This window comes from Vipera ursinii (genome assembly GCF_947247035.1).
Source record: "Vipera ursinii genome assembly, chromosome: 1".
NCBI lineage: Eukaryota > Metazoa > Chordata > Lepidosauria > Squamata > Viperidae > Vipera > Vipera ursinii.
This window is the reverse complement of record NC_139512.1, coordinates 155777335-155791408: the sequence shown is the minus strand read 5'-3', so window position 1 is coordinate 155791408 and position 14074 is coordinate 155777335. Positions and strand designations below refer to the sequence as shown.

Genomic DNA, 14074 nt, shown 5'->3' with positions numbered 1-14074 from the left:
AAGACACGCAAACAACGGTGAAAGGGTACTAGGGTACCTATTTCAAGAAGTGAAAATGGTTATTTGTAATAACGTGCTTCTTGCCACTTTCTTAGAAGGCGATGAGAGTTGGGTTATGGTAGGGGGAACATAAAAGTTGAACATGAGAGAAATTTATTTTATTTATTTATCTATTTTAATTCCATTTATATCCCGCCCTTCTCCGAAGACTCAGGGCGGCTTACAAGCTTAGCAGTAGCCTTCATTCTATGTATATGCCTGCTTATTAGGGCTTTCACACACACCCCAGCGGCATTATTACAAAGTCAGCTTATTGCCCCCAACAATCTGGGTCCTCATTTTACCTACCTCGGAAGGATGGAAGGCTGAGTCAATCTTGAGCCTGGTGGGACTCGAACCTGCACTAATGCAGGCGGCTGGTGTTACTTAAGGAGGCATTAGCCCACTGCTCCACCAAGGCTCAAATGGGGAGCTTAATAAACCTTATGTGGTCAAATAGGAAGAAATTAAGGTCAAAAATGAATGGTTGATGAATGAGTGCAGAATGAATGCAAAAATAGTTTTGAGGCGTTTTGTTCAGCTGCAGAAAATAAAAGATCAAAATCCAACAAAACAAGCAGTTGAAAGAGGAAGGGGTCATGAGGAAGGCGAAGACTAAGAATGATTAGAGTTGATGAAATCCCCCCAAAAAAGCAAGATGTGGTTTAAAGAACAAAAGTCTATATAAAGCAGTGTATGAAAGTGAATGCAAAGATATGTTTAAAAAAGGTAGAGATACAGTGAATAGGGCAGGGGTCTTCAAACTCGGCCCTTTTATGACTCATGGACTTCAACTCCTAGAATTCCTCAGCCAGCATGCCTGGCTGAGAAATTCTGGGAGTTGAAGTCCATGAGTCATAAAAGGGCCGAGTTTGAAGACCTCTGGAATAGGGTCAGAAAATTTGTTAGCCATGTTTCCTTTTCTTATGTTGTGCCTTAATTCCTCACTCCTTCTGCACTTTGCATACTTACCTTGCAAGGAATAGCATGATAGGTATGCATGTGTGTGTGCATACATGAAAGCTAAACAATTTGGATCCTTTTCCTAATATATAATAGAGAAGCCCCCAAAAAATAAAATTTAAAATTTCTTTTTAGCATGATTTTAGATTATTATGATTGTAGTAATTGTATATAGAATTACTGAGAACCTGAGGTCAAAAACAGTATATTCTCTTTGCTGAACGACAGGATTGCTTTGTGGTAACAAACAAGTAACCAGAAGTCATGTGAGTTACTGAAAAAGCAAAGGAGTATGTTCTCAATTTATAAGGGGCTTCACCACACGTCAGGTAAATAGAATTTAGAATCTTTTGCATGTTCTTGGGACCATTCAACAGAAAACCCTGATGGAAAAGGCAAGATTCAGTCATTTCAAACCTGAAATTCACAATATTCTGACATCGCCATTCCACTTACAATATATACAGATCGGCTTTTAATTGCATTCTTATATTGTTCAGTAACTTCAGGCAACGGTTTGTTTGGAGATCTTCGGATTTTAGTCCTATCTTCACTCACTTCCATAAGTTCAGTCTTTGATTTTTTTAAAGCCCCCACAATGACATCAAAGTCTTTGGTAAGGCGATTTAGCCTACAAAATGGAAGGTAAAAAGATTTTATTATTATTTTTGTTGCCTGAGTCACGTGTGGCTTCTGATAGTCACACATCTTCTGACACTGAAATGAAATTTGTGCAATCTCGGCAGTTAATCCTCTCAATTCGGGCAGGTAGAAAAATAAAGCAGTAGTGCTCTATTCCCTCTCACACAGCTTCTTCATCAGAACATTCCAGCAATCTTACCAAAAAATCTCTTGGCTTCCCAGGTGGCAAGGTCATGAAAGAATAACATTGTCTTTTAACCATTTCTCACTCCCTTCAATGGTTTTGAAATGTAAACATTTCTTAAGGGGTTTTCTAACCAGACCTGTATGTGTCTTTCATAATAGCAGTATATAGCCTCTGCTAAATTCTGGGATGAGAGCCAAGCTCCAAGGAAGGATAGTATAAGCTCCAGAGCTCATAACATCCGTTGGCAAATACCCATGCAGCAGAATGGGCCCATATTCCCAGATCAGGTCCAGAGAAGCACAGGAGGCATTAATGCCCTTGATTTAATTGAAGCGAAGATACAGACATCAGCCAACCCTATGGAAGATGAGGAAGAACTAGTCCAGTTATTTGGCACCTTCCCTACAGACCAAGAAACCATCACACGCAGACTACTGCAAACGAACCCCTTAACACTTTACGATGCTCTAGCTGTCCTCCTGTTAAAAAGCTGACAAGTTCACTTCCCGAGTGCTTAACTTCCACAAAACAAAAAAGGCGCTCAAACCCAAAATTCATCCCAACAAATGAAAGGAACGCCAAGCTGATCGATGGAACACAACCTCTTTACAACCCTCCAGATGTTCATCCCGCAGGTGGAAGTTCCTCACAAATGGACTTTAAAGAGCAGACTAGGGAAATTATTGCCACACTGGCCTCAGCATGGACCCTGATTCTATTCATCTACTGAATGCCCCGTCCACAACTTGTTTTTCCTCCTTACAAGCGAACCCCTTTTCAAAGCAGACCTGAACGTGTTCTTATCCCCAGTCTGGAATTACTTGTCCCTCATGGGAACTGCCCCAGATTCAGGATATTGGCCACTTAACGGGCAGCAGGAGGTCTCCTCTCCATTTTCTTCCTCAGTCCACAATCTACTCATTCCAAGTGTTGTTTTGTCTGAATGCTTATCCAGAAACTCTAAGAGAACCGGTTGTCAGCAAACTGACAACTATATCCTACTAATGATCTCTCTGTCACTTTTCTTGGAGCTGAGGGGGCTCCAAAACAAGCAGACCCAGAATTTTTAGGATTCCATTTTGAATTTGATATAATCTTTTGCAGGAGGCATGAATGTTGGGGGAAATTATCAATCCCTAATTATTTTTCTCTGCTAGCCTCAGAGGTGACAAACCTGGGGGGGGGGGGCTTTGTCTCTTTATAGCTTCCAATTTATGTGTCCAAATTGTAAACTAATCACAAACATAAATTAAATCAGAATACTTGATAGATAAAAAAAATCCTGTTTAAAAACATTCATGGATTGACATTCTGTTGCCTCTTCTCCGCTATTACCAACTTTCCCAGAATTAGGCCATTCACCTTTCCACCAGCAGCCTTCTACGGCCTACTTCAAATTGTTCCAGAAAGCCACATTTTCCCTCCATAGGTTTCCTTAAATAGGCTTATTTTAATATCAAAAGCACAGAAGTAAAAACCTATACTTTTATACGAAAGAATGAAAGACATACAACTTTTGAGATTTACAAAGTCAAACTTCTGTATTTATCGTTGTAGAAATATGAGAAATATATCAAATGTAGACTTTTTTCCATGCCATATAAAAACCCACTGAGTATATTTTTGCTTCCTGAAAGATCCTAGGGTGTTGAAATAAAATAGAATAGCATTCTTAATAAAGTCTTAATAAATGTCCTCATTCCATGGAGGGAAAAGAGTTATTCTTGTGTGTGCAAAAAATAAAAAAAAAGCCAGAACAAAAATCTGCTTTAACAGGTACTCTCCTCTGTGGATATAACTGTTTTTAAGGAGAAAAGACACAGGGGATACATGATCATATATTTCAAATTATGCTGCAGAACACACACAAAAATAAAAATTGCCTATTTTCATTATAGCAACCAATAAACATGAATCAATCAATAATCAAACCTACACAATGAAAAGTGCTATTTTTCACAGAGATTTAAAATCAAATCTAGCCTAGGACTCAGGTTTATTATAATATGAGGAGCTGTTCTTTTTTGTTATGAAACTATGAGCCCACTATTAGTATTACCTATTGAATTTGATTATTGTTTCTAAAGTCACCCAGCCATCATCCGATTTGATCTTCTCTTGAAGAAACTTGTCCCGGGGTAAATTGTGGTCACCAAAATAGTACTGTGAAATAAATAAGAATACAAACATCAGAACCCAAATTATGATACTCTACTGCTTCATTTAGCAATTATCCACTTCCAGTTCCCTTACTGTAAAAAGCTTTTATTGCATCTTTTGCCTGTACCAGCTAGTCCTCACTAACAACTCATTCAGCATCAATTAATGTTATAACAGCACTGAAAAAGGAGACTTTATGACCTGTCCACAAAGGGGCAACTATCACAGCATCTCCAGGATCATGATTCAGGCACTTGGCAACAGGCGAGCATTTATGATGGCCCCCATGTCCTGTGGTCATTTGATTGTCATTTATGCCTGTCACTGCCAGCTTCTAATAGGCAAAATCAATGCGGAAGCCGGCAGGAATCTGCAAGTTACTGTCATATGGACATCACCCTTAACAACCCACACTGATTCGAATAAAGACCACCGCCAGAACTGATGTTATATATGTAGGTGCGGTCGTGTAATGCTTCACTTAACAATGCTACCATTTAACGACAGATTTGCCAGGCCCAACTGCAATCAATAAGTTTGGATGGCCGATACTCTGGGCTAGTTTAAAAATTCATGTTCTTCTTAAAATATAAACAATGACATGAAGTGGTTATCCTAATGATTGTTTTATATTATAAAGCAGGGGTCTCCAACCTTTGGGCCATAGCTCACTACTGGACTGTAGCCAGTTTGGAAGTAGGCTGTCAGTGGTGGACGAGTGCATGCACGTGCAGCTCGACTCGCACGAGCAACGGGCCAGCATGCACGGATGCACCAGCCCCCACTTGCACATGCCAGTTCCCTTCTCCCCTCCCAAGCCAGGCTGCCAAGCCATGTAGGTTGGGGGCCACTGTTATAAAGCACTACTAGAAGACTTAAACATGATAAAAAGTATGAGAATAACAAATTGAGATATATTATCAATTCCACTTTTTTAAAATAGAAAATTCTGCTTTGAGATTGTGCCCAACAGTCACCTCTGATCAAATAGTGCATATATTAACAGTTTTACCACAGAGTTGCCTTTATAGCACTTCAGCTGTAGTGTAAATCAATCTGCCCCAGTCTAATGTACTTCAGATAGATTGAATTATATGACCTATTATCCAAAGCCTTACATTTGCATATTATCGTAATATGCATACCAGAAGTATTCATACCTCAATTTGTTGACAAACTTTCTTTTCCAAATCAGACATATTTTCACTATCTCCGTTTTCAGCCATTTTCACTTCCTGCAATCAAAGCAATATATTAGAAACACTCAGTAGTGGGATTCAAATACCTGAACATCCAGTTCTCTGCGTGGATGCAGGACTGGGCCTCCGAGGCCTCGAATAGACTTCCAGAAGTGACATCCATGCACTTCCTGTGGGCTGTTCAAGGCCTGGGAGGCCTCCTCCAGGCCTCCAAGGCTCAGAACGGACTTCAGGAAGCAGCATAGGTTCAGCTGGTTCTCCGAACTCAACAAAATTTAGCTACCAGTTCTACTGAACTGGTGCAAACTGGCTGAATCCCACCACTGGAAACACTGCACATTCAAACCATTAAGACCCCTCTTTTTAGTATATATTTAATCTTTTAGAAAGATATTTTCCAGTATACCTGCATTGCTCAAACCAGTCATATTAAGGCAAAACTAAAAATAAGAATAGCCTTGGTATATAAAATTAAGACACTGTCACACAAGAATAATCAGTTTGCTGACCCAGGAAAGTATGAAACCATTGGTTAAAAAATAAACGTGCTACATGACAAATACAATCATTTGCAATCTGACTTCTAAGGTGGCCTAAATGTCTAAAATATTACAAATTAGATGTATTAAAAGGAAGAGTCAGAAACCCAATGGGTTTTTAATTTTTTTTCTACTTTTTAGTATTTTAACTGTTGTTAAATTTGCTTGTTTATATATTTCTTCATTAACATGTATATTTAGAGACTGAGACCATACAATGGCAACTTTAATATTAAATAATCAATTTAAGATCAAAATCTCTATTATGTAGTCCTCAATTTACAACATTTCATTTAGTGACTGTTCAAAGTTACAATGGCACTGAAAAATGTGACTTATGACCATTTTTCATAGTTACAACCTTTGCAGCATCCCCATGGTCATGCGACCAAAATTCAGATGCTTGGCAAATGGTTCATATTTATGACTGTTGCTGTGTCCTTTTGCAACCTTCTGACAAGCAAAGTGGGGAAGCCAGATTCATTTGACAACCAGGTTAGTAGCTTAAGTGATTGTTAAGTGATTCACTTAACTATGGCAAGAAAAAGTTGTAAAACGGGGCAAAAGTCGCTTAACTAATGTCTCACTTACCAACATAAATATTGGACTCGATTTTGGTCATAAGTTGAGAACTACCTGTACAACAAATACTTTTGAGGTGAATTTTAGTATTTTTTTTTCTTCAATGCTATACTCAACTTTGGATAAAAAAGTCAAGTAATTTTATGCTTGTAATACTGATGTCAAGTTTCCGACGTATGGGCTTTTCAAGTGACTCTGAGGCATTGTTTACCTTAAAAGTCCTTTATTAGCCTAATACACCGGCAAATGCTTGCTCAAAGGAAGCTGGAATCTGAAATCTCCACCCCTTGCACAATATTTTAAAACACAATTCTCCACCTTTCTAATTTTGTCAATCATATTCTCCAATTAAGTTAAAGAATCAGTTTCCCTTCCATTAGAAAACCCTCCGAGGTCTTATCTTCTTTAATTTCAGATGGCCTTGAAGGTACAATCCTACTCTTCCCCCCTCCCAACCTTAATCTCAATCTCTTAAAGCAATACACAAGTTTAACATACGAAATGGCTACTTCATCTCTTGTCAAGCAATAACATCTAACATCCTAAATTATAACAAATAATTGATATGGCATTTAGAATAGAGGAAATTATTCTAAGCAATCTAAACAATAGAATGTTAATCATCTTTAACGATAGTCTATAAACCTCACTGTATTAAAACTATGCAATGTTATCAAGATTTATAACATAATAAAAAAGGAGTGGAGTGGAGAAGGGGAGGGAACGGTATCCTACAGGTCTGATACTGGAGCAAAATAATTTCAGGGGCAAACAATTTGTTATGACAGAGAAAGTCCTAATTCTTGCTCAGACCTGATTACAGGATGGTATTAGCAGGGTTCTCCAAGGGATAGGAAATGCAGGCAGGCAAATTTTAGAGGCAATGATCTGTAAGATATTCTGGAATCAATTCTCAATAGTTTACACTGTAATTGGAACAAAAACTGTAATTGGTGAATGTACATTTATTTGTTCATTGTATATCCTTTTTTTCTGCCAAGAGTTCAAGGCAGCTTACACAGCACTCCTTCCTCCACGGTTCTCTACTCAATCCCACAGGATAAACTGGGCTGAAAGAACACAACTGGCCCTAAATCTCTCAATCAGTTTCCACGGCTGAGGGGGGACTTGAACCACGACATATCTAAGCCATAACCATCATACCACAATAGTTACAATATATGTTGCATTAGATTGTATTACGCCAGCATAATAATACAATCTCAGATAAAATTGTATATTAACATATTTGCTGCAGAATTCTGGATTAACCAACGGCGCCAAGTTTATCTACTTAACTTCATTATTGTACCATGAACCACAGTTATCTTAATGTTTTGTAATGATGTTTGTTTGTCACAGCTGCATAGAATAAGATAGGTAAAGATAACCTAAGCATAGCTTCAAATTGAGCATTCAGATGCAATGTGAATGAGTAAATTTAACTCAGTTAACTCATTGCTACATGGATATATCCATGTTTTCTGACAGAAGTAAAAAGTTTGCCATTGCCAACTTCTGGGATTTTTTTTAACTTCCCAGTCTAGTCTGCAGCTGTGGGATTTCTAGGTGACTTCCATCCAAATACTAACCAGGTTTGCGGCCTATTTAACTTTTTTCCCTGGAGGACATCAAAAACATAATGAATCACCAGATCTCTCGGACTGATACCTATGAAATATTTTTAGATTAAAAAGTTTAATTTACAAAATGCTATTCAATTTACAATGAATTAAGTCTTTAACAGATAATATTCGAAGCAGTTTAGAATTCAAACAATATACAAAAAAGCTTGGGTTATAATGCCTTTATTTGCTTTCACTAATCATGTTTTGATATGAACACTGTGCTACATCTTCTGTTGGTTTTTTTGTATTAGCAATCATGCCATTCCATTAAGTCCCACCTTGCAAGCTTTATAAATTTAAAACTAAAAGCTTATGTTTTATTCCCAATTAAGCAGTACTCAAATCTGTTTTTTTCCTTCCAGAAGACTATTTCCCCAGTCACATCTTTCAGCTGGAATCAAGGGGATATTGATTTTTTAGAAATACAAATGCTTATTATTCCATTCTCCTAAGTCCCTTGAGCAAAGCTCAGTGTCTGATCAAATGGTCTTTGGCCAGAAAAACTAAATAAAAGCTTGATACACGCAAGCGAGGTAACACTCAATGGACAGCCCTCAAAATGAATGAAACAGGCCCAGCAGGAAGAACTGTACAATTTACACATCACACACAGCAATTTATTCATCTTTTTTATGGACTGCCACAATCCTAAAGGATTCTTGGTACACAAGTATAATCTGTTCAGTTTTCATGTCATGTTGTATAAACCAGGCATTATGGCTTGTAAACTATGGTCTGACTATATTGTATAAACTCCCTGGAGGCTTACTGAATAAACTATGACACTGCATGAGATGGGAAGCCAACTCATTCCAGCATAATTTGTAATTATATATATGTATTATCCTCTTTGAGGAATGAAGCTTGGACCGCAAAGCTGGCTTCAGACTTTCCTTATTTATGAAAAATATAGTAACTTTCTAAAAACAAGCCTGTCATTATTTATAAAACAGGTGTTAAATTATATTGTTTAACATTCAAGAGTATAGGAAGACACAGAATAAGAAATGGAATGTCAAACATATCCACATTAACAGAATGTCAGATTGGCATCTGTTAAATTATGTTTCTACAAATTTAAAAATAGTATTAATTCAAATCTTTATTTTGGTCAGACCAGTATAGAACACCATCAGTTAGAACTACAACCATTTAAATAATAATGGAACCTATGAGATATAAAAAATACTGAAAAACTATGATTACCCATATTTATAACACTATACATATTCTTTTGAACTATATATCAACATCAGAACTTTGATTCTCACAGAGGAAGCAACTTGGATCTTGATTAAACCACTTAAAGCTGTGGGCCCTCCATATGAGGTTCTTCTTTTTCCTCGTGTGGAAGAGTACCTACTTAATCCAATCCTATATTGTTTGTTAGATTTATAACTTGTCTTTCATCAGGAACTCAACATGGCATAAACCATTTTTCTTCTTCTCATTTTTCCTCAATTACTCTGTAAGAAGTGAGCTAAGAGAATATGACATGGCAAAATCACCAATAAGTTTCCATGGCTAAGAGTGGACTTCAGGCTGAGTTTCCCCAACCCTAGCCCAATACCTTGCTACTATCATCTTAAGTCTACTCAGAGGATCTCTTCACAGTCCTGTCTAAGTGGGGGTTGTTCCCCTACAGAGAATTTACATGCAAATATTCATGTAGATATTTTTTTCATATTTTCTATTACATTAGCGGAATAACTCATATCTGCTGATATTCTGCTATTATTTTCATTGTGTGGCCTTATCATTGTTTTAATTGAAAACATACAGAAGTCAGCTGTACAACCTGTTTTTGAGGCAAATTACTGATTATTTCCAATGTAAGTTGGATCTACAAAAGCAGCAGGTGGCAGAGAAAATTCTGCAAACAACACACAGCTTTTAATAAAGTTTCTGAATACTCTTTGCTATTACAATAATCCTGCATACCCAACAGAAAAAGTCTGGAAAAAAATTTCCCCCAGCTTACTCTCCTCCAATGTAGGATTACAGCTCCCAGAATTCCCCTACCAGTTAGCTACAAAGATTATCTCAAGGTTCCAGTCTGGTACCCACCAGCTGTCATAAGAAAAATTATTTAAAAGGGCGATTGTTAGTATTACTGTCAGAGAAAGTCTGTTACTAACTTCTGTTCATTTTATAATAAACCTTCTACACTTGCTATCACTTCATTACTACTCAGAACTGAAAAAGAGAAAAAACTCAGCACCTAGAGGAGCTAGTACTCTGTTCTCTACAACTATGAGCATTTCAAGTAAGGGATTAATATGCCACTTAGGCGCTCTATGTGACACAGAACTAGGTTCTCACAATGCAAACAAGGTGGATCTCGTTCTCTACCGTGGAGAATGCCCCGAGTGTACAAAGAGTTAAACCGAGGAAAATGTTGCCCTTATTCCTCCCTTCTCTTACTTGGAGATAAGATACTCTCAAATAACACAGAACGGTCCAAAACAATCCCGTTGCCTCCTGCCATCTGAAGTGGTAGAGGCCAAAATTATGCCGGGATTCTACCGCCTCCTTCGGCTCTCCGTATTAGCGCAGCTCGATCACGCCGTGAGCCTGGAGACTTAAGTGTCATTTGTGAACCCGAGGATCCCATTATCTCAGGAACCCCGAAAGTTATTATTTACTTATTTGACTTTATTAGCCGGCCAACTCCAATGAACTTCCCTTTCCAGTTACCCTCCCTTCAGCCCCCCTGCCTGTACAGGCCCCAACCAAGGAAAGGAGCAAACTGGCGGATCCGTTCAGATACACCTTGGAACGTAGGAACGCGGTCGATGCTTAGGGAAAACTCCCCGTTGTGCATAACCCCACATTCCGGGAGACTTTCCGCAAAAAACCGACCGACGGCGTCCCCTACCATCGCTACCCTGATGATATCTCATTCCGGTGGACCTCATACGACTATATCCCTAATTATATATTACCACCGCGATGACTGGGGAGAGCTGCTCTCTACCACCCGGGCGAAAATCCTCCAAGCCGTTCCCCTCCGCGTTCACACCAAGAGGCACCGCCACGATGCACGCGGAAATCTGGTTAACTCCGCAGCCTCGAAAGAGAAGGGTGTGCAACACGACAACGTAGTGGTGAAAGCCTCGTGCCGGGAAACGGTCTAAAATTGCAGCGTCCCCCCCCCCAAAACCAACCTTCTCCCAGAGTCGAAGGAGCGATTGCTTCCTCCAACACGCGTCTTCCAGCGGCAGGCCGCGGCGGCAGTTAAGGCTCCTATCTTTAAACGCCGATCTTTCCTCGCCGGCCAGCCCAGCAGCCAGTGCGGCAGTAACCACACCTCCTTCCCGTCCGGACCCACGCGGGTAGAGTTTCATCTCCGCCTTTACTCCTCCTGGAGGAGTTGGCGCCTTCGGGGGAACGTGTGAACACGCCCACTCGAATCTTCCGCTCCCCGGATTCGCTGCCGGCGTTCTTCCCGCCACGCGCGGGACTTTTGAAAAGGCCCGGCTTCTTTTGGAAGAAGGAATGGAGAGAGAGAGAGAGAGAGAGAGAGAGAGAGGGGGAAAGTTCACATATCTTAATGTCTATGGAGATTCTCAGTCATCCAGGTCAAGGTGCTTTTTTCCCAAAAGGCAACTGTACGTTTCGCTTCTCATCCAAGAAGCTTCTGAACTGGGAATTCACATATGTTTAGTTTTGCTTTCTCTTCTAAGGGACGGCTCGCGCGCACAATTAGTTAATTCCGTCATCGCGCCACGATTAAAGAGGCTGCAGAATCAAGACAATGGACGCTATGCGATTTAGTTAGGTTTGCCTTCCTGTCCTGTGCTGAGTGAATCCTACATTGCGGAGTGTAAACAGCAATGTAAGGCTGACTATGTTATAGGTACTCCGATATTTGTGGGACTTATTCGTGGAACTGAAGAAGGTTCTTGGATGAAAAGTGAAAAGTTTCCAAGGGACAGAAGTCCAGTTGCCTTTGGGGAAAGCACCTTCGGCACAACCGTGACCCAGATGATTTGAGAATCTCCATAGACGTTCAGATATTTGTGATTTATTCAATACTGTGTATCATAGTCAAACAAATCGTGATTTAGTATGAGCTCAACTACTGAAAGTTTTAAGTAGCTGCTTCGTGCACTTAAGTAGCGAAGCATATTTTACTTATCCCAGTTATCTGGGCTCACATTAGGCACTGAGCTACAAACTAAACTGAGATCAGTTCTCCCAACACACCGCTCTAAAGTACAAGCTAGTTTGTGAGGCAGTATGGCTTAACCTTTCTGTTAGAAGGGGAAAGTGTGCACTTTGCCTTCAATAAACAGTTTCTATTTCTCTTGAAGTCTTGGCATAAGGCTATACAACTGGCTTCAGCATCTTGGATTAATTTTGACTACTTCCATTATCATAAACTAGGATTAAACAGTTTACAGATTGATGAAAAGTTAGACCATCCACTTTAGTGGTCCACCACAGATGAATGAACCTTTACTGTCAAAAGTACAACAGTGTATACACTGAGATTGGCTGAGCCTCCCTTCGTGCCCCACCACCACCACAACTCACAGTGACAACAAACCCTCTATCTTCTTATTACACCATGTGAGCTAATTGCACAACACACCAGCCTCGCAAGTCAATCATACATAAAGTTTATAAAATTATTTCCCGTTCAAGAGCCTAACAGCCCATGGCAGCCGAGACTACAGCAGATCTGCAGCTACCTCCTTCAGAGCCGTTCTAATTCCAATGGTCCTGCCGGCATGGTGGCACGCAAGAGCACTGAGTGAGCTGCGCTTTGCAGGACGAAGCTGGCGGATCTATGCCTGCAGACCCGTCAGCATCAGGATGGCTCCGAAGGAGCTAGCTGGGGGGGGGGGGAAGCAGGCGGCAGTGCCACCAGGCCTGCAAACGCGGCACTGCCCTTCCGCTTTCTAACCCTGAAATTGCAGAGTAAAGTTGGGCAGCCTTTGAGTGCCGCTGACAAGCTGCAGATCTGCTGTAGCCTCGGCCACCGCACCCTTCCTTGGTAGTGCAAGGCTGGAGTGCATGGCCTTTAGTCGGGGCTGCTGGCATGGCAAAAATAATTACAACAATGGAAAATATTTTTTATCAAAAATATTGTCTGAAAATGAGAGCATCCTTCTGCTTGGATGATCCCATGAGAAATACAGGCTGTCCTCAACTTACAACAGTTCACTTAAGTTATAAAATCACTGGGATAAGTGGCTTGTGATTTTCACACTTATGACCTTTGCAGCATCCACAAGGTCACATGAACAAAATTCAGAAGTTTGGCAACTGGTTCATACTTATTAACGTTGCTGTGTCCTGGGGTCATGTGATCCCATTTTGCGACCTTTTGACAAGCAAACTCAATGGGGAAGCCAGATTCACTTAACAACTGTGTTACTAACTTAATAACAGAAATGATTTACTTAACAAATGTAAGAAGGTCATAAAATGGGGCAAAACTCAATACATGTCTTACTTAGCAAGCTAAAGTTTGGGCTTAATTTTGGTCGTAAATCAAGGACTATTTGTATTAAGTAAGAATTCCTTTCCAGGTAGAACTGAAAATGTAAACCTAAAACTAGAGTGCTTTGGTGTACTGTCCATATTCATATTTTATTGTGTGATTAATAGCAACACATAAATCATACAAAGTTTGTTTTGGTTTATTACAATCAAAGATCAGCCAAAAATAATACAGTTCTGTACAAAATTCAAATTAAAACATAAATAAATGAACATCCTCAGTACAAATTAAACCCCTAACATCTTCTTGTGTAGTAAGGCAGCAAAATTTTGCAACCATGTAAAATTTCCTCTTTCATATCAGTCAGTAGCAAAGGAGGCAGATAATATACAAAAATCTGCATAACACATGCTAAATGGGCCTACCTGTAATATAGGCAGCCTATTAGGACACGGTTAACTAATCCCATCTCTTCGGACCACATGGAGAAAGACATTCTGAAAAAGGAAGGCTTGTGTATCAGTCCTATAAAATGCTGAAGGTATCACATCAAACCACACTAGTGTGCTTGCCCTCCTCTGTTTGGCCTGAGCAACTCAATACAGTTTGCCAGATTATCATCATCTCTAAATTGTCAGTGATTAATGATACTTTTGTAAGTCTATCAGTCTGGACAGCAATGT

The 14074-nt window shown here is 39.7% G+C and overlaps 1 protein-coding gene across 1 annotated transcript in view; it reads right to left on the bottom strand.

Annotated features, from left to right (window-relative positions):
• SSB (small RNA binding exonuclease protection factor La) overlaps positions 1-11233 on the bottom strand; it is a 28538-nt gene extending 17305 nt beyond the window's left edge. Inside the window, exons 1-4 of the mRNA XM_083365680.1 lie at positions 11107-11233; positions 5152-5226; positions 3891-3994; positions 1459-1633 (exon numbers count right to left, since the gene is read on the bottom strand). Coding sequence (XP_083221806.1) covers positions 1459-1633; positions 3891-3994; positions 5152-5217 — 345 coding nt within the window. The 5' untranslated portion in view covers positions 5218-5226; positions 11107-11233. The remainder of the gene's footprint in view (positions 1-1458; positions 1634-3890; positions 3995-5151; positions 5227-11106) is intronic.
• Positions 11234-14074: the final 2841 nt, after the last annotated feature.